Below are 20,397 nucleotides of genomic sequence, written 5' to 3' on the forward strand. Positions count from 1 at the left end.
CATCAAGACTTCTGACTTCGCTACCGAGAAGTTCACTTTTGCTGGCGATGAAATGATTTATCGAGGCGTTCACTTACATAAACCCCAAAAACTTCCTCTTTCGCTACTAACACATATCGAATGGAGTGTTAATGTTTCCCATTATATGTTTAAAATCAAGAAAATGACCACAAAAAACTACAAAACTTGACCCTAAAAAAGTTAAGAAACGTTATCTGCCCTCGATACGAAGTAAGTTGCCTTTCGCTTATTTTTTTGCCTCATAATTATCAATTATTTATTGTAATGTTTCTTTATTATAATATATAATGGGTATTTTAGTGGTCATTGCTTAAGACTCACGCCTACAAGGTTGCAGGTTCAATGACGGCTTGAGATTAAACCTTTGCTCTTGAGCAAACCTCTCTCTGATTTCCTCCCACGATCCAAAAACATAAAGATGTCATACAGTGTGAGACCTTGTCAAAGTTTCTAGAAAACAACTGTGTGAATAATTATTTTTTTTAATTACTTTTCTATAAACGTCTTTACATTAATATTCAGTCTGCAAACTAGCTATGCTAACTAGTTTAGTGCTAACTGAACTAAACCCCTGTTAAATCACAGTAACAAGAATGATTATGAATTTTTATTCTTCCACTGTCAATGTAAAAACAAAATAATTATATGATTCTGTATAAAATAGTGAAGATTATCTTTTACATTTCTGTTCTTTGCTTTGTTAAATTAAATTCTAGTTATGTTTAGGTAAAGATTTAAGAGATTTATTACTAATTGTTTGGCTAACTGGCTCCAAATCTGACCGCTAGCAAGCTAATAGCTACATTGTGCTAGCTCCTGCTAACTAGCTTAGTGCACACCTTTTTTTAAATGCTTTATTTAAAAATAGATTTGAATTCACAAAAGTTTACTCATTTCAACTCATCCTTTTGTTGTTTACGAGCTACAATTGAGCCGTTTTTATATCTTTAAAAAGTCTAAATACATAAACATAATGGAATCATTCTTAACTTTGTCTTTTATATATTTATTTATTAACTTCAGACCCTAAATTAGAAACCAGTAAATAACTTCTTTATGGTTTTAAACTTTAGAAAACAGTTTGAAGTTTCACTTTTGTCTTTGAACCTTCACCCTCCTATTGTTCGTCAGCTTATGCAAGCGTTTCCCATTATATTTGTTTTTGTAAACAATCGACAGGAGTTTAGGTCAAAGTCCCCGAAAAATGCTTTTTTGAAAAAAAAAACCAATAAAAAAACTGTCAACTTGACACTTGGCAAATATATAAGAGAGGATTTTAAAAAAATGTTGATGAACGATACTTTAAAACGTCATTTTATTTCCTTTACAAGAACAAAAAATGATTAAACAAACGTGTAGTTTCTCTCGTTCTCTTTAATTGTAGGTTATCGTCCAGTTTTCGTCCAAACTCAGTCTCACGTGTGCGACGGTGAGTTTGCAGCAACTCTCTTCGTACTCAAAAGAAGGATTCTTCATGCCTGGTGAAAAAAGATGAATCCAATATTTAAAAGTTGTTTAAAAAAAAATAAAAAAATCTATATTTAATATTTTCCGTTTTTAAAACCATTATTTTTGAGTAATAATAGTAATTTTCCACTGACGTGAGGTCGGTTTCTGCAGCTTTATTTACAAAATGTCGCTGACAAACCTTCAGTTAGCATGTGGAGTTGACTCTTGATGAACCTTCTCACCTGTCACGCACACCTGAGTCGGTCTGTCCTTCACGCCCATGAAGGTGAGCGACTGTATCGTCCTGCAAGAGTCGAACGTCCCTTCTTCACCCACCGGTCTGTGAAAGACAAGCAGCAGCTTTTAAAACTTTTCATTACGAGGATTGGAACTGTGTCGACACTCGCCTGCAGAGCAGACGCCGCGACTGCAGCGAGAGTCTGCGCAGACGGAAGGATTTGTTGTCGCGATAAGAGTAAGAGAAGCCGTCGTCCACGTACACTTGTCCGTCTGCTGATCCCTGTGGGAAGTAACGCATGTGAGAAAATACTACTGTGGATCCATGTTAGAGGTTTGTCTCAAGAATCGGCTGATACGTATCATGACACGGGTGCAACGATACAATATATAGTGATAGTGTAGTAACAAGTATATATGTGTAGTATTGTCCAGTACTTGACTCTGGTGTTGTAGTATCTACAGACCACATGACTCTTGATGAAGTCGTAACTGCTTTCATTTGTTTTGAAACCAAAATATGTCCAAACATCAGCTTTAAAAGCTGCTGGTGTCACTGTATCCTCTCGTCCTCAGTTGTAACTGCTTTCATTTGTTTTCAAACCAAAATATGTCCAAATATCAGATTTAAAAGCTGCTGGACTCACTGTATCCTCTCGTCCTCAGTTATAACTGCTTTCATTTGTTTTCAAACCAAAATATGTCAAAATATCAGATTTAAAAGCTGCTGGACTCACTGTATCCTCTCGTCCTCAGTTGTAACTGCTTTCATTTGTTTTCAAACCAAAATATGTCCAAATATCAGATTTAAAAGCTGCTGGACTCACTGTATCCTCTCGTCCTCAGTTGTAACTGCTTTCATTTGTTTTCAAACCAAAATATGTCCAAACATCAGCTTTAAAAGCTGCTGGACTCACTGTATCCTCTCGTCCTCAGTCATCGCCGGGATCTCACATGATTTCATTGTTTCTTTAGCTGCGGTGGACGTTATACATGCTGCCATCTAGAGGCCTTATAATTTTTGCTAAAAAATATAAAAGTATTTTGTGCCGCAAAATCAATTAATCAATTAAAAAAAAAATTAAGTTCTAAGTATGTTTTTAAGTAAGTAGTTCAAGTATGTATAGATTAAAAATAATAATAAACAAAATGTACAATTAACACACTCCTACACACACATATGTATATACATAGATATATATATCTTATCTATATATATAAATAATCGCTACATTGCTATTAAATATCAATACGTTATTGTAAAAGAAACACGATATTAAGGCGTAACAATATTTTCGTACACCCTTATTACGTGAATGCTGCCCTCTAAAGGCTACAAGTTCAACTGCAACACAAAAATGAAAAAAAGGCAGTGAATATTTTTAAATAAAAAAAATATATATATATATTATATTTAAACAATATTTGAAATATAAACCATAGAATACATTTCAAATCATAATCAAGTTTACCTATCTATCTATCTATCTATCTATCTATCTATCTATCTATCTATCTATCTATCTATCTATCTATCTATCTATCTATCTATCTATCTATCTATCTATCTATCTATCTATCATCCATCCATTTATTATTATCCTTTAAAAAAATACAATTAACATGTATAAATATATACTTTTTTAAACTATTAAGATATGTTTAGGCGATACATTGAATATCGATAAAGGTGTCGCGATGTTAGGGTGTATCAATATTTTCCTGCCCCTCTATTACATGTACTACAGAGACCTGTGGATCTAGGGCCAGCGTGACAGCGAGAGGCAGCTGCTGATACTCTGAGGTGCAGGAACCTCTTCCCTCGGACCTGAACACCACCGTCCCTCCTCTCTGGAACACAGGAACCTGCTCCCGACAAGAACAAGATCTCGGTTCAGAACCTTCAGTCGTGACCAGAACCCTGCGAACCCGACTCACGGTGTTCAGAGTCACCGGGAGATCCAAGGGCGCGCCTCCGTGGTGAACCTCCGCGGACCCGACGTCGTACCAGACCTGTGGGCGACACGGGTCCGATCAGAACCTTCGTGTTGAGGTTAGAACACTGGGAATGATGACCTCGTCTAGTCCAGGTAGTAGAACGCGGATCTCTCGCGGCCCGGGATCTGTGACGGGACAGACCAGCAAGGCTCCGCCTACATCAGAGAAGCACTCGGAGGGTTCATACCTCCGCCAAGGGGCTCATTTCATGAATTAAAATGCACATAAAAATCAATAAAACTACTTAAGAAGACACTCAGTCCTGCATAGATAATATTTTATCTAGTAACCCTGAAACAATTTCACAATATGATGAAATATTTTGGCACCACGATTACTTTTTTTTGGGATATATTTGAAAGTATGATTGTGTTTTCTAAAATGACCTTGAATGTCGTTTACAGATATATCCTTCAAAACCATCCTGGATCCAGATGGAACACCAACAAAAATTAAGTTTTTAAATCACAATTTCATTTAAATTCACCTTTAATTATATATTCCATTACTTTGCAGGTAGTGTAAAAAAAATACAATCGTGTAACCTCCTTGGCAGAGGTAGTTATCTATTAAGTTAGTAAGATTACCGATCATGTACTGGTTGTCCGTGGAGAAGGTGCTGGAATCCTGAGGGAACTCCACCCACAGTGGTCTGTAAAACATTAACAAAGAACATCTGGTTGTAATAATGTTTCGTTATCACCTGAGTTGAAATAAGAGACTCACCTGAGAACAGGTATGCCCGTCGTGTGCGACTGGTGGAACACGGTGTACCAGTACGGCAGCAGGGAGTACCTGAAGGAAGTTCTTGTTCAGGCTCAGAATATTACGGCGATTTGGCGACATCTACAGGCCATTTGAAGAACTACTATGTTTGATGGAGAAAAAAAAACATAAAGCGAGTATAAAGCACGAAAATAATTTTTAGCTTTACATTTTTCACATCTACATATAGATATATGTTGTACGTCGCAATAAGAGAAAAAAAAATCGACGGTTAAATCCCACTAGCAAACAAAAGTTGTTTTTATTTTCCTTAAAATTAGTCAGGATTATTTAAACTTAACTTTACCTCCACAATTACTCATATTAAACAGGGGAACTTTGTATTGTTTTCATCTGTAAAGTAAAAATAAAGGATGTTTTAAAAATAAATGCTACTTACTTAAATGCTACTAAGCTAGCTCAAGTACACCGGGCTAGCATGCTAGCATGCTACAGGTAAACGAACCACCTCGAACTCACACTCTCTTTACTTTTGTTCATTTTAAATGTTAAAAATCTGAATTCTGTAAATCTACAAGTGAATTATTGTACGTTCTAATATCAAAACGAAAACATTTTTTTAAAGGGAGGAAAATGTTTTACAATAAATAAATAACAATACATTGATTAAAAAGTGAATAAGAACGTGTTATTGCGGGACACGTGGTTCTTATTTAATGTGAATTTCTATATGATTTCTTTCATAATTGTTGGTGAACCGAACCTTTGCTGGACAGCGGTTCTGATGGCCGTCGTGACCTCCTCCCCGAACAGCCAGGGCTCCCTTCGCTTGGTGTGTCTCTCGGAGTGACCCCTGAAGAAGGGCGTCAGGGACCCCGCCTGGTACCAGCGAACCAGCAGCTCCGGGTCCGGGTCCTGGACGAACCCGCCCACATCAGCTGAAACCCAGAGACACAAAAGTGTTTTCATACATTTAACAGCCTAATGAACTGGTGTTTTCTTATTGGGGTCAACGTTCCGCTGACCTCCACAGAACATGATTCCAGCCACACTCAGGGACAAAAGCATCGGGATCGAAATCTTCAAATATTCCCAGGTGGCCACGTTGTCTCCGGTCCATACGGCTCCTGCAGATGTCAGGAAGGTTAAAGGGTTAGTTTGACCAAAATTAAATTTTCAACTCATTTTCGACTTCAACTAATACCTCCAGTACTCTGGGGAAAGATCGCAAGAAATTCCAGTTTATTGTCTACACTGGAAGCGCTAACGATATTTACCGGGCGTACTTCCTGTCTGTCTAGGATGTTAGCCTAGCTTAGCAGCTAGCCTAGGAGCTAGCATAGCAGCAGGATGTATGGTTCTTATTTAATGTGACTATTGTACCTATAACTGCTTTCATTCATTTTCAAACCAAAATATGTCCAAACATCAGCTCAAAAGCTGCTGGAGTCACTGTATCCTCTCGTCCTCAGTTGTAATTGCTTTCATTTGTTTTCAAACCAAAATAACAATTTAACGACTGCTACCATGTAGCGAAATATGTCCAAAGTATCAGCTTTAAAAGCTACTGGAGTCACTGTAGCAGCGACCGCTAAAACAAGCTTTAAATACAAACTTTTACAATTATTTCCAGAACAATTCCTTATTTAATGTGACTCTTGTAGTCTTATCTGCTTTCATTTGTTTTCAAACCAAAATATGTCCAAACATCAGCTTTAAAAGCTGCTGGAGTCACTGTATCCTCTCGCACTCAGTCGTATCTGCTTTCATTCGTTTTCAAACCAAAATATGTCCAAACATCAACTTTAAAAGCTGCTGGAGTCACTGTATCCTCTCGTCCTCAGTCATCACAGGGATCTCAATTTAACGACTGCTACCATGTAGCGAAATATGTCCAAACATCAGCTTTAAAAGCTGCTGGAGTCACTGTATAGCATAGCAGCGACCGCTAAAACAAGCTTTAAATACAAACTTTTCAAATTATTTCCAGAACAATTCCTCATGTCGAGGCTTTAATCCAAGATGGACGTTACAGACGAGCAGTATGGAGGTATTTGGATGTTTTTTAAGTGTTTTTACGGACGAGGATGAAGACGAAGACAACTGAGCTCCAGTCGCTACATTAAAATGAACAAACTTTTTTTGTCTATAACTCTAAAAAAGGAACAGATTTACTCTGAAAATAATCCCAACTCTAAGTGGACAAGAGTAGAAAATGAGTGAAGTTTAAGTGTCTCGTGTTGACCTAGTCGCTGAGATCCGGCGAAGAAGGACCGGGACAGAACAAACGGTCTCTCGGATCCGCCCGATCGGGTCGTCAGTCCGTCCACCGTGGCCATGTGCTGGAACAGAAGGCGTTGAGTGGCGTGACTTTGCTACACGACAGCCGCGTCCACCTGGTAGAAGCCGTATAAGTTGTGCAGCTCCCGGTGTTCCCAGCCCCCATGATGCACGGCGTCTTTCGGCAGCGTCAGCTCCGGCCCGCCGAACACCGACGGCTCGTTCATGTCGTTCCACACGTGCAGCGCCGTCGTGGATCCCTGAGGCGACGACAACCATTAGTTTATCCATACTTTTTATAATGAAATTATATAATAAAAAATTAAATAAAAATAACATATAAATAGTAATTACTTTTTTTTTTATCAATGAACTATTTGACCTTTAAAATAAAGTAAAAAAAATAAAAAAAGATAGAAAAGGGACATGAAAACAATTTGCCATAGTTTTATATCATGGAGCCATTTTACTACTTTAATAATACATTTCCACACATTCATTGGTTTATATGGAGAATCTTACATTTTAAAAAATACCAGTTATTTTCAGTATGTTTTAAATAAAATGGCAACAACACATGTTTTACATTCGATTGAATAAATGCATTTATTTAGAACATGTTAAAAAAACTTCAATTTAAAAATTAAGCAAATAAACACAACAGAACACTGTAGTTCAAAAAAGCAGTAGGAATAAGTAAACAACTTAGTATGAACTTTGATTCTCACTTTTACACTTTTAATCACATAACAAAAGTAACTAGAACATTTCCAGAAGAAAATGCAGTGAATGCTAAATCTGCTGAATATATATAAACTGAAATGCTTGAAAGTATTTTACTAGTATTCAAAGTAAAGATCAGTGGAAACAGTTGAAATGATCACACAAAGGAAACAGAATGATAACGTTGAAAGAAAGTGAAAACTGTTGAGAATAAAATAAGAATAAAAGGAAGATGAACAAAAAAGTAGAATTTGTAGTAGTAGAAATAGAAGAAATATTAGTAGTCGAGTAGAAGAAGTAGTAGAATGAATAGTAGCAGAAGTAGTAGAATTAGTAGTAGAAGTAGTAGAATTAATAGTAGAAGTAGAAGTAGAAGTAAGGTAAGGTAAGGTAGTAGAATTAGTGGTAGAAGTAGTAGAATTAGTAGTAGAAGTAGTAGAAGTAGTAGAATTAGTAGTAGAAGTAGAATAAGTAGGTAGAACCACCATTAGAAGTAGTAGAATTAGTAGTAGAAGTAGTAGAAGTAGTAGAAGTAGTAGAAGTAGTAGTAGAAGTAGTAGAAGTAGAATAAGTAGTAGAACTATCAGTAGAAGTAGTAGAATTAGTAGTAGAAGTAGTAGAAGTAGAATAAGTAGTAGAACTATCAGTAGAAATAGTAGAAGTAGTAGAAGTAGTAGAAGTAGTAGAAGTAGTAGTAGAAGTAGAATAAGTCATAGTGGGAGTAGAATAAGTAGTATAATTAGTTGGAGAATTAGTAGTAGAAGTAGTAGTAGATGTATAATTAGTAAAAGCAATAGTAGTAGAAGTAGTAGTAATAGTAGTAGTAAGTAGTCAAAAAAGTTTTTAGGTGTGAGTAGATGAATGAACCTGGAGATCAAAGTTGAAGGTGTTGAAAAATGAGTTGGAGATTTTTTAAAGGAGAAGTTTAGGTCAGAAGAGAAAAGTGGATCTCAAATGTCTCAATTCTAATAACAATATAACGTTTTAATAATCCTGGTTATTAAATTTCTCACCTTGAACCAGATTTAAACACAAGTTGATATTAAACTCATTTTCCTACAGGACCTGATGACCAGTACATCTTCAAATAATACTAGAATAACTGTATCAAGAACTCACAGTAATGACAATCTTCACTTGCACTACCCATGTTTCGCCATTAGATGGCGCGTTTAAACACGCATTTGTGTTACCTTGTATTTCTCCAGCGAGAACAAGTTAGAGTACCAGGCCCGAGTGTGTGGGTTCATGAAGTCCAGGTAGGAGGACTCGCCTGGAACAGAAGTCTACATCAGTTCTATCATCTGAACAGAGGAGGAGACACGTTACCAGGCCAGCAGGTTCCTGTGAACACGCGTCCGTCCCTGCTCCGGATGAAGTGTCCCTGGTCCCTGGCTTCACGGTAGACGCTCCAGTCAGGATCCACCTTGATGTGCGGGTCACTGATGACCACCAGCTGTGGACACACAACGGTCAAACCCTCGCGACTCACACCGGAGCGACGCCTCACCCGTCTGCTCTTCTGCTGCAGGTGGCGCTGCAGGCCCGAGGGGTCCGGGAAACAGACGGGGTCCCAGGTGAAGTACCGCTTGCCGTCCGTGTGCTCGATGTCCAGCCAGAGGACGTCGTAGGGGATGTCGTGAGCGTCGAACCCGGCGTCCACGGCTCTCACGTCAGCGTCGTCCACGTAGTTCCAGCGGCTCTGGTGGTACCCCAGCGCGAACATGGGGGGCAGAGTTTGAAACCCTGGGGAGAAGGTTGGATGATTTTCAATCAAACTGTATCCTCTCGTCCTCAGTTGTAACTGCTTTCATTTGTTTTCAAACCAAAATATGTCCAAACATCAGCTTTAAAATGGGCTGGAGTCACTGTATCCTCTCGTCCTCAGTTGTAACTGCTTTCATTTGTTTTCAAACCAAAATATGTCCAAATATCAGCTTTAAAAGCTGCTGGAGTCAATGTATCCTCTCGTCCTCAGTTGTAACTGCTTTCATTTGTTTTAAAACCAAAATATGTCCAAACATCAGCTTTAAAATGGGCTGGAGTCACTGTATCCTCTCGTCCTCAGTTGTAACTGCTTTCATTTGTTTTCAAACCAAAATATGTCCAAACATCAGCTTTAAAATGGGCTGGAGTCACTGTATCCTCTCGTCCTTAGTTGTAACTGCTCTCATTTGTTTTCAAACCAAAATATGTCCAAATATCAGCTTTAAAAGCTGCTGGAGTCAATGTATCCTCTCGTCCTCAGTTGTAATTGCTTTCATTTGTTTTAAAACCAAAATATGTCCAAACATCAGCTTTAAAATGGGCTGGAGTCACTGTATCCTCTCGTCCTCAGTTGTAACTGCTTTCATTTGTTTTCAAACCAAAATATGTCCAAACATCAGCTTTAAAATGGGCTGGACTCACTGTATCCTCTCGTCCTCAGTTGTAACTGCTTTCATTTGTTTTAAAACCAAAATATGTCCAAACATCAGCTTTAAAATGGGCTGGAGTCACTGTATCCTCTCGTCCTCAGTTGTAACTGCTTTCATTTGTTTTCAAACCAAAATATGTCCAAACATCAGCTTTAAAATGGGCTGGAGTCACTGTATCCTCTCGTCCTCAGTTGTAACTGCTTTCATTTGTTTTCAAACCAAAATATGTCCAAACATCAGCTTTAAAATGGGCTGGACTCACTGTATCCTCTCGTCCTCAGTTGTAACTGCTTTCATTTGTTTTCAAACCAAAATATGTCCAAATATCAGCTTTAAAAGCTGCTGGACTCACTGTATCCTCTCGTCCTCAGTTGTAACTGCTTTCATTTGTTTTCAAACCAAAATATGTCCAAACATCAGCTTTACAAGCTGCTGGACTCAATGTATCCTCTTGTCCTCAGTTGTAACTGCTTTCATTTGTTTTCAAATCAAAATATGTCCAAACATCAGCTTTAAAAGCTACTGGAGTCACTGTATCCTCTCGTCCTCAGTTGTAACTGCTTTCATTTGTTTTCAAATCAAAATAAGTCCAAACATCAGCTTTAAAAGATGCTGGAGTCACTGTATCCTCTCGTCCTCAGTCGTAACTGCTTTCATTTGTTTTCAAATCAAAATAAGTCCAAACATCAGCTTTAAAAGCTGCTGGAGTCACTGTATCCTCTCGTCCTAAGTTGTAACTGCTTTCATTTGTTTTCAAACCAAAATATGTCCAAACATCAGCTTTAAAAGCTACTGGAGTCACTGTATCCTCTCGTCCTCAGTTGTAACTGCTTTCATTTGTTTTCAAATCAAAATAAGTCCAAACATCAGCTTTAAAAGCTACTGGAGTCACTGTATCCTCTCGTCCTCAGTTGTAACTGCTTTCATTTGTTTTCAAATCAAAATAAGTCCAAACATCAGCTTTAAAAGATGCTGGAGTCACTGTATCCTCTCGTCCTCAGTCGTAACTGCTTTCATTTGTTTTCAAATCAAAATAAGTCCAAACATCAGCTTTAAAAGCTGCTGGAGTCACTGTATCCTCTCGTCCTAAGTTGTAACTGCTTTCATTTGTTTTCAAACCAAAATATGTCCAAACATCAGCTTTAAAAGCTACTGGAGTCACTGTATCCTCTCGTCCTCAGTTGTAACTGCTTTCATTTGTTTTCAAATCAAAATAAGTCCAAACATCAGCTTTAAAAGCTGCTGGAGTCACTGTATCCTCTCGTCCTCAGTTGTAACTGCTTTCATTTGTTTTCAAATCAAAATAAGTCCAAACATCAGCTTTAAAAGCTGCTGGAGTCACTGTATCCTCTCGTCCTCAGTTGTAACTGCTTTCATTTGTTTTCAAACCAAAATATGTCCAAACATCAGCTTTAAAATGGGCTGGAGTCACTGTATCCTCTCGTCCTTAGTTGTAACTGCTCTCATTTGTTTTCAAACCAAAATATGTCCAAATATCAGCTTTAAAAGCTGCTGGAGTCAATGTATCCTCTCGTCCTCAGTTGTAACTGCTTTCATTTGTTTTAAAACCAAAATATGTCCAAACATCAGCTTTAAAATGGGCTGGAGTCACTGTATCCTCTCGTCCTCAGTTGTAACTGCTTTCATTTGTTTTCAAACCAAAATATGTCCAAACATCAGCTTTAAAATGGGCTGGACTCACTGTATCCTCTCGTCCTCAGTTGTAACTGCTTTCATTTGTTTTAAAACCAAAATATGTCCAAACATCAGCTTTAAAATGGGCTGGAGTCACTGTATCCTCTCGTCCTCAGTTGTAACTGCTTTCATTTGTTTTCAAACCAAAATATGTCCAAACATCAGCTTTAAAATGGGCTGGACTCACTGTATCCTCTCGTCCTCAGTTGTAACTGCTTTCATTTGTTTTCAAACCAAAATATGTCCAAATATCAGCTTTAAAAGCTGCTGGACTCACTGTATCCTCTCGTCCTCAGTTGTAACTGCTTTCATTTGTTTTCAAACCAAAATATGTCCAAACATCAGCTTTACAAGCTGCTGGACTCAATGTATCCTCTTGTCCTCAGTTGTAACTGCTTTCATTTGTTTTCAAATCAAAATATGTCCAAACATCAGCTTTAAAAGCTACTGGAGTCACTGTATCCTCTCGTCCTCAGTTGTAACTGCTTTCATTTGTTTTCAAATCAAAATAAGTCCAAACATCAGCTTTAAAAGATGCTGGAGTCACTGTATCCTCTCGTCCTCAGTCGTAACTGCTTTCATTTGTTTTCAAATCAAAATAAGTCCAAACATCAGCTTTAAAAGCTGCTGGAGTCACTGTATCCTCTCGTCCTAAGTTGTAACTGCTTTCATTTGTTTTCAAACCAAAATATGTCCAAACATCAGCTTTAAAAGCTACTGGAGTCACTGTATCCTCTCGTCCTCAGTTGTAACTGCTTTCATTTGTTTTCAAATCAAAATAAGTCCAAACATCAGCTTTAAAAGCTGCTGGAGTCACTGTATCCTCTCGTCCTCAGTTGTAACTGCTTTCATTTGTTTTCAAATCAAAATAAGTCCAAACATCAGCTTTAAAAGCTGCTGGAGTCACTGTATCCTCTCGTCCTCAGTTGTAACTGCTTTCATTTGTTTTAAAACCAAAATATGTCCAAACATCAGCTTTAAAATGGGCTGGAGTCACTGTATCCTCTCGTCCTCAGTTGTAACTGCTTTCATTTGTTTTCAAACCAAAATATGTCCAAACATCAGCTTTAAAATGGGCTGGAGTCACTGTATCCTCTCGTCCTTAGTTGTAACTGCTTTCATTTGTTTTCAAACCAAAATATGTCCAAATATCAGCTTTAAAAGCTGCTGGAGTCAATGTATCCTCTCGTCCTCAGTTGTAACTGCTTTCATTTGTTTTAAAACCAAAATATGTCCAAACATCAGCTTTAAAATGGGCTGGAGTCACTGTATCCTCTCGTCCTCAGTTGTAACTGCTTTCATTTGTTTTCAAACCAAAATATGTCCAAACATCAGCTTTAAAATGGGCTGGAGTCACTGTATCCTCTCGTCCTCAGTTGTAACTGCTTTCATTTGTTTTCAAACCAAAATATGTCCAAACATCAGCTTTAAAATGGGCTGGACTCACTGTATCCTCTCGTCCTCAGTTGTAACTGCTTTCATTTGTTTTCAAACCAAAATATGTCCAAACATCAGCTTTAAAATGGGCTGGAGTCACTGTATCCTCTCGTCCTTAGTTGTAACTGCTTTCATTTGTTTTCAAACCAAAATATGTCCAAATATCAGCTTTAAAAGCTGCTGGAGTCAATGTATCCTCTCGTCCTCAGTTGTAACTGCTTTCAATTGTTTTAAAACCAAAATATGTCCAAACATCAGCTTTAAAATGGGCTGGAGTCACTGTATCCTCTCGTCCTCAGTTGTAACTGCTTTCATTTGTTTTCAAACCAAAATATGTCCAAACATCAGCTTTAAAATGGGCTGGACTCACTGTATCCTCTCGTCCTCAGTTGTAACTGCTTTCATTTGTTTTAAAACCAAAATATGTCCAAACATCAGCTTTAAAATGGGCCGGAGTCACTGTATCCTCTCGTCCTCAGTTGTAACTGCTTTCATTTGTTTTCAAACCAAAATATGTCCAAACATCAGCTTTAAAATGGGCTGGAGTCACTGTATCCTCTCGTCCTCAGTTGTAACTGCTTTCATTTGTTTTCAAACCAAAATATGTCCAAATATCAGCTTTAAAAGCTGCTGGACTCACTGTATCCTCTCGTCCTCAGTTGTAACTGCTTTCATTTGTTTTCAAACCAAAATATGTCCAAACATCAGCTTTACAAGCTGCTGGACTCAATGTATCCTCTTGTCCTCAGTTGTAACTGCTTTCATTTGTTTTCAAATCAAAATATGTCCAAACATCAGCTTTAAAAGCTACTGGAGTCACTGTATCCTCTCGTCCTCAGTTGTAACTGCTTTCATTTGTTTTCAAACCAAAATATGTCCAAACATCAGCTTTAAAAGCTACTGGAGTCACTGTATCCTCTCGTCCTCAGTTGTAACTGCTTTCATTTGTTTTCAAACCAAAATATGTCCAAACATCAGCTTTAAAAGCTGCTGGACTCACTGTATCCTCTCGTCCTAAGTTGTAACTGCTTTCATTTGTTTTCAAACCAAAATATGTCCAAACATCAGCTTTAAAAGCTACTGGAGTCACTGTATCCTCTCGTCCTCAGTTGTAACTGCTTTCATTTGTTTTCAAATCAAAATAAGTCCAAACATCAGCTTTAAAAGCTGCTGGAGTCACTGTATCCTCTCGTCCTCAGTTGTAACTGCTTTCATTTGTTTTCAAATCAAAATAAGTCCAAACATCAGCTTTAAAAGCTGCTGGAGTCACTGTATCCTCTCGTCCTCAGTTGTAACTGCTTTCATTTGTTTTCAAATCAAAATAAGTCCAAACATCAGCTTTAAAAGCTGCTGGACTCACTGTATCCTCTCGTCCTCAATAATCGCCAGGATCTAAGTGGGATTTCATTGTTCCTTTAGCTGCAGAGGACGTATTGACTGCCGCCGTCTAGTGGCCGGAAAGTTAATTGCAAAACAGCAAAAGCTATGAATATTTGCGCTTAAACAAAAACAATGCTCAGTTAAAAATAACAATGTTAATTGTAAGTAAAAAATATAAAAGTATTGAATTTTATCAATATTTTATTGAATTAAATATGAACATGAATATGAATTAAAACTATACTTTTGGTTTTGCTTAAAACTGTATTTTATTTTCAAGTTCATAAAAAATTGGATTTTTGAAAATGAAAAAAAAAACACCATGAATTGAGTTACTTTCAAATGGAAGTAAATTTACCTTCTTTTTTTTAACACTTTATTCAAATATAAACCATAAAATACATTTAGAATTTAAGCCAAAAATATATGAATAATATCATGTTAAAAAAGTGTATTAAAAGTATATACAGTGGCATTAAATGTCGATACAGTTTTGTAAAAGAAAATCTATTCATTTTAGTGTATTGATGTTTTTTTTACCCCTCGACCTGACAAAAGATTAAATGATAATATTGTGTCATATCAAGGTGTTTCTTCTACGACTCAAACCGACGCCACAGGTGTTTGTTACCTGTGAGCCGAGCGTACTGGTGGAACATCTGTCCAGGACCAGGTCCCAGTAGAACCGTGCAGTCGATCACTCCAGCCTCCGCCGTCCAGTGCAGGTCGGTGTGAGGCTGCAGACGCCTCCTCTTCACCGGCCCGTCAGAGGAGCCCGGATCCACCCGAGGGTCGCCGTGATCGATGTTCACTAAGGTCTCGGACGCGTTCAGCCAGAGTATCCCCGAAGTCCTGTCAGTACTGTGAGCCACCAGCAGAGGGACGGAGCCGTAGAGGCCGAGGCGGCTGTGCAGGTCGTAGGCGAAGACGTCCAAGTTGTACAGTCGATAAGGTTCACCGTCTCTGGAAGACATTTACATTCTTTTAAAGGATCAAAGTTATTTATCTGCCATCTTAGTTAGCTTGTTAGCTTAGCTTGTCATCTAAGAGTTCTAACATGTTTATAAAAAATCAGTCTTTTTACCATTTTTACTAGTGTTTGTATTGGCAACAATACTAATAATTATATAATAATACAATTTATTTGTATTGAGTCACTGTATCCTCTCGTCCTCAGTTGTAACTGCTTTCATTTGTTTTCAAACCAAAATATGTCCAAACATCAGCTTTAAAAGTTGCTGGAGTCACTGTATCCTCTCGTCCTCAGTTGTAACTGCTTTCATTTGTTTTCAAACCAAAATATGTCCAAACATCAGCTTTAAAAGCTGCTGGAGTCACTGTATCCTCTCATCCTCAGTTGTCACTGCTTTCATTTGTTTTCAAACCAAAATATGTCCAAACATCAGCTTTAAAAGCTGCTGGAGTCACTGTATCCTCTCATCCTCAGTTGTAACTGCTTTCATTTGTTTTCAAACCAAAATATGTCCAAACATCAGCTTTAAAAGCTGCTGGAGTCACTGTATCCTCTCATCCTCAGTTGTCACTGCTTTCATTTGTTTTCAAACCATAATATGTCCAAACATCAGCTTTAAAAGCTGCTGGAGTCACTGTATCCTCTCATCCTCAGTTGTCACTGCTTTCATTTGTTTTCAAACCAAAATATGTCCAAACATCAGCTTTAAAAGCTGCTGGAGTCACTGTATCCTCTCGTCCTCAGTTGTAACTGCGCTCATTTGTTTTCAAACCAAAATATGTCCAAACATCAGCTTTAAAAGCTGCTGGAGTCACTGTATCCTCTCGTCCTCAGTTGTAACTGCTTTCATTTGTTTTCAAACCAAAATATGTCCAAACATCAGCTTTAAAAGCTGCTGGAGTCACTGTATCCTCTCGTCCTCAGTTGTAACTGCTTTCATTTGTTTTCAAACCAAAATATGTCCAAACATCAGCTTTAAAAGCTGCTGGAGTCACTGTATCCTCTCGTCCTCAGTCATCACCGGGATCTTGGTGGATTAAATTAATACTTTAGCTGCGGAGGATGTAATGACTGCTGCCACCTTGCGTCCGGAGGTTTAATTGCAACACAAAAATAAAAAAAAACGTGTTAATAATTGTAATTATTTTTCATTTAGAAAAGGGTAATTGTTTTATTGTATACACAATTAATTGAGACATAAACCATGTAAATAATGATAATAGTAAATACATTTTTTTTATGATTTTATACAAACAAATATAAACAATAAAATAACTATAATAAAAAAATAAAAAGTGATTTAAAAATGAATTAATATTGATATCGTGCTGTTGAATACGAATAAAAAGAAACCCAAAGAGTTAAAGCTTATATAAGTACTTAAATATTTAACTTTAACCTGGACAGAAACTGTCACTTGAAGCACATGTTTAACAAGAGAACGCTCATAAACGGTGTCGACACTCACCTGGTGTCCTTCAGCTGCAGTCGCTCGGCGTGCTCAGGTAAACCAAACACATGCTGGACGTCGTGGAGACGGAAGTCGACGCCGACGCTGCTCGGACCTGCAGACAAACTCACTCGATCATGTTTGGAATCCATGACAGATGTTCACGTCTCACACCGTTCGCTTGAACGTCCTCAAACTCCTTGAAGGTCTCTCTCCACGCCGGCTCCTCGTGGTCTCCAGGAAGCTCTCTGACCTCCGTGCTCGACCCCATCACTCTGAGAAGAATTCAAGAATTCATTTTGAGTTTTTAATCGATAAAAACACTCATCTTGCTCTCGTACTTTTGAGTTTGCCGGCCAGTCTCCATCCACAACCTCCCCTGTGAGTTGAAGGTCACCAGCGTTTTGTCGTCGCTCAGGATCTCCACCTGGAAGGGAGAACTCCACACGCGGATCCTGTAGCGACACGACGACCACAGGAGGGCGACAAAGTCCTGGGTTTGTTCCTCCAGCGTCAACCTGAGAGCAAATCACCATCATTTAAAAGAAAATGTATATATACTTAAATCTGTTTCTTGGTGAGGATCAATAGTGTTGTGATGTTACAGATAACCATCTGGACTTGATACGCTTTTGAAGGATATGTAATGTACCAGCCACGCTAAAGTAAATTTTTCTTTTCTTTTATACTTTATGGAATGATTGTTTGATGTTGAAAGGCCATGACTCACACAGAAGCACTTTTTTTTAATTTAAAAAGTACCCGTGAGTGTTCACCAGGGGGAGCCAAAACAATATTTCCAATTCTTGCGTATTGTGGTTTTAAAAACAAAGATATAAAATACGGCGCACAAACAAATTTCTAAATCAATGTTTATGGGGCTGCTCTAAAAAATGAAAAAAAAAAAGCAGTGAGTTGATTTAAATGTGTTCTGGAAAGTTTTTGAAATGTATTATATTAGGTTAGTTGAGTGTAATAATTAATAATTACAATTACAGCCGCCCGGAAAATGATGCGATTTCCGACTTTCATTGATTCCGGTGCTTCTGTGCCGACAGGATCGTAGAAAAAATATCACTTATAACGCTCAGTCTCGCGGGACTTGCATCGTTTTCCCGCCAAACTGAGCGACATCAGAGAGGAGCCGCCGGCGCTTCGCGATATCACCCAATCAATAATAAATCCACCTCCTTGTACACACAAGACACGTCGCCATAGCAACCGAGTCTAGCGTGCTGCGCCACACAGACAGACGGAGACGTAAACAACAACGAGACATAGAAGTACAAATTGACAACTTTACAGAACGTGACACTGATTCATCATGGTGCGCATTTAAGAAATGCTAGATTTATACCATTTTTTATTATTATTGCACATGTTTCCGATATGCATGTTGCACGTGCCAACATCGCGATATCGATATTTTTCCAAAATATCGTGCAGCCCTACTCAAAACTATAATACTGGTCTGGAAAAGCGCCATATAAATACAGATTACTTACTTACAACTATATTTAATTCAATTAAACACAGTTTAAGTGTGTGTTTCTAATTCAACATTGTTGCTACAACGCAAAAATAAAACCCGTCAGTGTACTTTACTACTTCAAAAGATGACATCATACCTGGATCCACGAAGGTATCGACGACCAAATGACTCACCGTTCGCTCTGCGTTTCCTCGACCAACACGTCCCGGACTCTGTATCGAGCTCTGATCGGACGAAGCTCATCCATCAAGATCCGTAGGGTTCCATTTTTAGAAGGCGACAGTAGGAGAAGGAGTTTGATCTGCAGCATCAACACGTCGACATGACTGATTGAACGTGTATTGAGATGTTTTAGATGTTCAGACCTGAGTCGTGGACTCCTGGACCTCAAATCGAGCACCTGTCTCCGAGAGCACCAGGGTGTCCAGGAGAGCCCGGTGATGACGGCGAGGACCTTCCATCTGACGCCTTTTTTTATTGACAATCATTTATTTACAGCACGACCACGACTGGTCATAATGTTTGACAAACCTGTAGAAGCCAACTTGATGACTCTTTTTGAACTTCCCCTCATCTCCTGGAGCAGAACTAGGATTTAAAAAAGAAACACAACTGCATGAAAATGACTTTTTGGTTTATTTAAATGTTCTTTAAAGTTGTTTTTTGAATTCTTTCTTTGAAATATTGTCAGCATAAATGTATGGGGATTTAATTAAGTTGAGTTTTACACGCCTGTGTCTTATTTTTGCACAAGAAAAAAAAACTTTAGTTCATGTTTAATCTTTATGACACACAGTGTGAAGCTGAACACACAAAGGTCAATATGATAAAACATGCTTCCGGAAAACATGTTGGCGTTAAAACGTGAGTTCATATTTACCTTGAATCAGATGGGTTTGCCTCAGCCATTGAGCAAACTTGAGAGAGTCGCTGGTTTGACTGCACAACACGAGAACTGTTTACAGTTCGCTTCTTTTGGTTTCGTTAGCGTCGTCTACGACATACTTCCGGTTTTCATTTCAAAATAAAATAAAGCAGAGGAGACACTGTCGCTTAACTTCACATACCGACTATCGAATTATGTTAGAACGTAAATTTATGTGAGTGGTTCGGGATTTATTATACATTCAGCGAAAAAGATAAACAGTTTTTGGGTTTTAATCGGTAGCTGCCCATATACCGGAAGTGACGACGGAAACTGCGTGCAGGAAAGTTATTGACGACCAAGTAAGTAAGTCTTTTTATTTGTATAGCGCTTTTCCAGACCAGGGTCACAAAGCGCTTAAACAATCTAAACAATATTCAATAAAGTATATACTTTAAAGATCAAGATAAAACTGATAACAAAACAGGAGTACGCAGGTTGTTAAAGTTAAATATTGTTTGTTTTGAATGTGAACACGAGTCGTTTAACTTCACTGCCTGAGTCACATGATAAACATCATCAACATGTTTGTGATCCATAATGATCATTTAATAGAAAACCTTTGATTTTCTCATCGAATATGTACGAGATAAAAATCCCCACGAATCATAACTGTACTGAAGTAACAAGACATGACATGGAATTAAAAAATAAAAGAGAATTTATTGACATGTGTTGAAATCTTCAGTTCATTTTTCACTTCAAAGATAATCCAACATTATTTTCATATCAACAACAATGAGATGTTTTTTCTCTGGATCAACAGCTCCAGTTCTTCAGCGGCGAGAACCAGATAAAGTTTTGAAATGTTGGATCACAACCAGGTTTTCGTCTTTCAAGGTTTTCCCAGGTTTGTACAGCAGAAATGAGACCACCAGCGACATATAAACACAACAATCTTTGACATTTTTTCTCCAGGAAAACACCTTTTTACACCAACTATTAAAACACCTGACTATTGGTCCTTCTAAAGTGGTCGACGCCCACAAACTTCCTTCTGTCCGATGCCAGTTTCAGGCGTCGATTTGGTTCAGTTCCTTGACCTTGTTCTTGAGATGCCTCCTGCGCATCCGGATGATCCACTGAACGGTTAGCTTAGCAAAGTTAGCTGCTTTGAAAAGAGCCATGAAAACCCCGCAGAGGATGGCGATGGAGCTCCAAGCGTTCGCCGTCACAATCTGTTAGGATCGAAAA

General features: G+C 38.2%; 2 protein-coding genes across 3 annotated transcripts in view; both read right to left on the reverse strand.

The window, feature by feature from the left end:
- Positions 1 to 1,318: 1,318 nt before the first annotated feature.
- ganc (glucosidase, alpha; neutral C) lies at positions 1,319 to 19,248 on the reverse strand. Its single transcript, XM_087779242.1, has 23 exons — positions 19,159 to 19,248; positions 18,810 to 18,866; positions 18,644 to 18,746; positions 18,452 to 18,579; positions 17,128 to 17,304; positions 16,961 to 17,061; positions 16,805 to 16,901; positions 14,995 to 15,326; positions 8,945 to 9,180; positions 8,764 to 8,890; positions 8,628 to 8,707; positions 6,828 to 6,971; positions 6,677 to 6,773; positions 5,457 to 5,558; positions 5,195 to 5,369; positions 4,432 to 4,500; positions 4,293 to 4,357; positions 3,784 to 3,860; positions 3,646 to 3,720; positions 3,460 to 3,573; positions 1,878 to 1,990; positions 1,713 to 1,810; positions 1,319 to 1,499 (listed from the first exon to the last, which is right to left on the reverse strand). The coding sequence occupies exons 1-23, from the start codon at positions 19,185 to 19,187 to the stop codon at positions 1,396 to 1,398; spliced, it is 2,700 nt and encodes an 899-aa protein (XP_087635368.1). The 5' UTR covers positions 19,188 to 19,248; the 3' UTR covers positions 1,319 to 1,395.
- A 598-nt stretch (positions 19,249 to 19,846) lies between these two features.
- The window catches only part of pacc1 (proton activated chloride channel 1), a 6,174-nt gene continuing 5,623 nt past the window's right edge, over positions 19,847 to 20,397 (reverse strand). For both annotated transcript variants that reach the window (XM_087780017.1, XM_087780016.1), the window contains exon 8: positions 19,847 to 20,381. In XM_087780017.1, coding sequence (XP_087636143.1) covers positions 20,217 to 20,381 — 165 coding nt within the window. In that variant the 3' untranslated portion in view covers positions 19,847 to 20,216. The remainder of the gene's footprint in view (positions 20,382 to 20,397) is intronic.

This window comes from Callionymus lyra, chromosome 18 (genome assembly GCF_982586985.1).
Source record: "Callionymus lyra chromosome 18, fCalLyr1.hap1.1, whole genome shotgun sequence".
Lineage (NCBI taxonomy): Eukaryota > Metazoa > Chordata > Actinopteri > Syngnathiformes > Callionymidae > Callionymus > Callionymus lyra.

Bases quoted from the DNA above. Each gene is read 5' to 3' on its own strand.
- ganc (XM_087779242.1), bottom strand. From the start codon at position 19,187: ATGGCTGAGGCAAACCCATCTGATTCAAG. The intron at 17,062-17,127 runs GTACGAGAGCAA...AATTCTTCTCAG, and splicing joins ACTGGCCGGCAAACTCAAAA to AGTGATGGGGTCGAGCACGG. The intron at 6,774-6,827 runs GTGGACGCGGCT...CTTCTGTTCCAG, and splicing joins ACTTATACGGCTTCTACCAG to CACATGGCCACGGTGGACGG.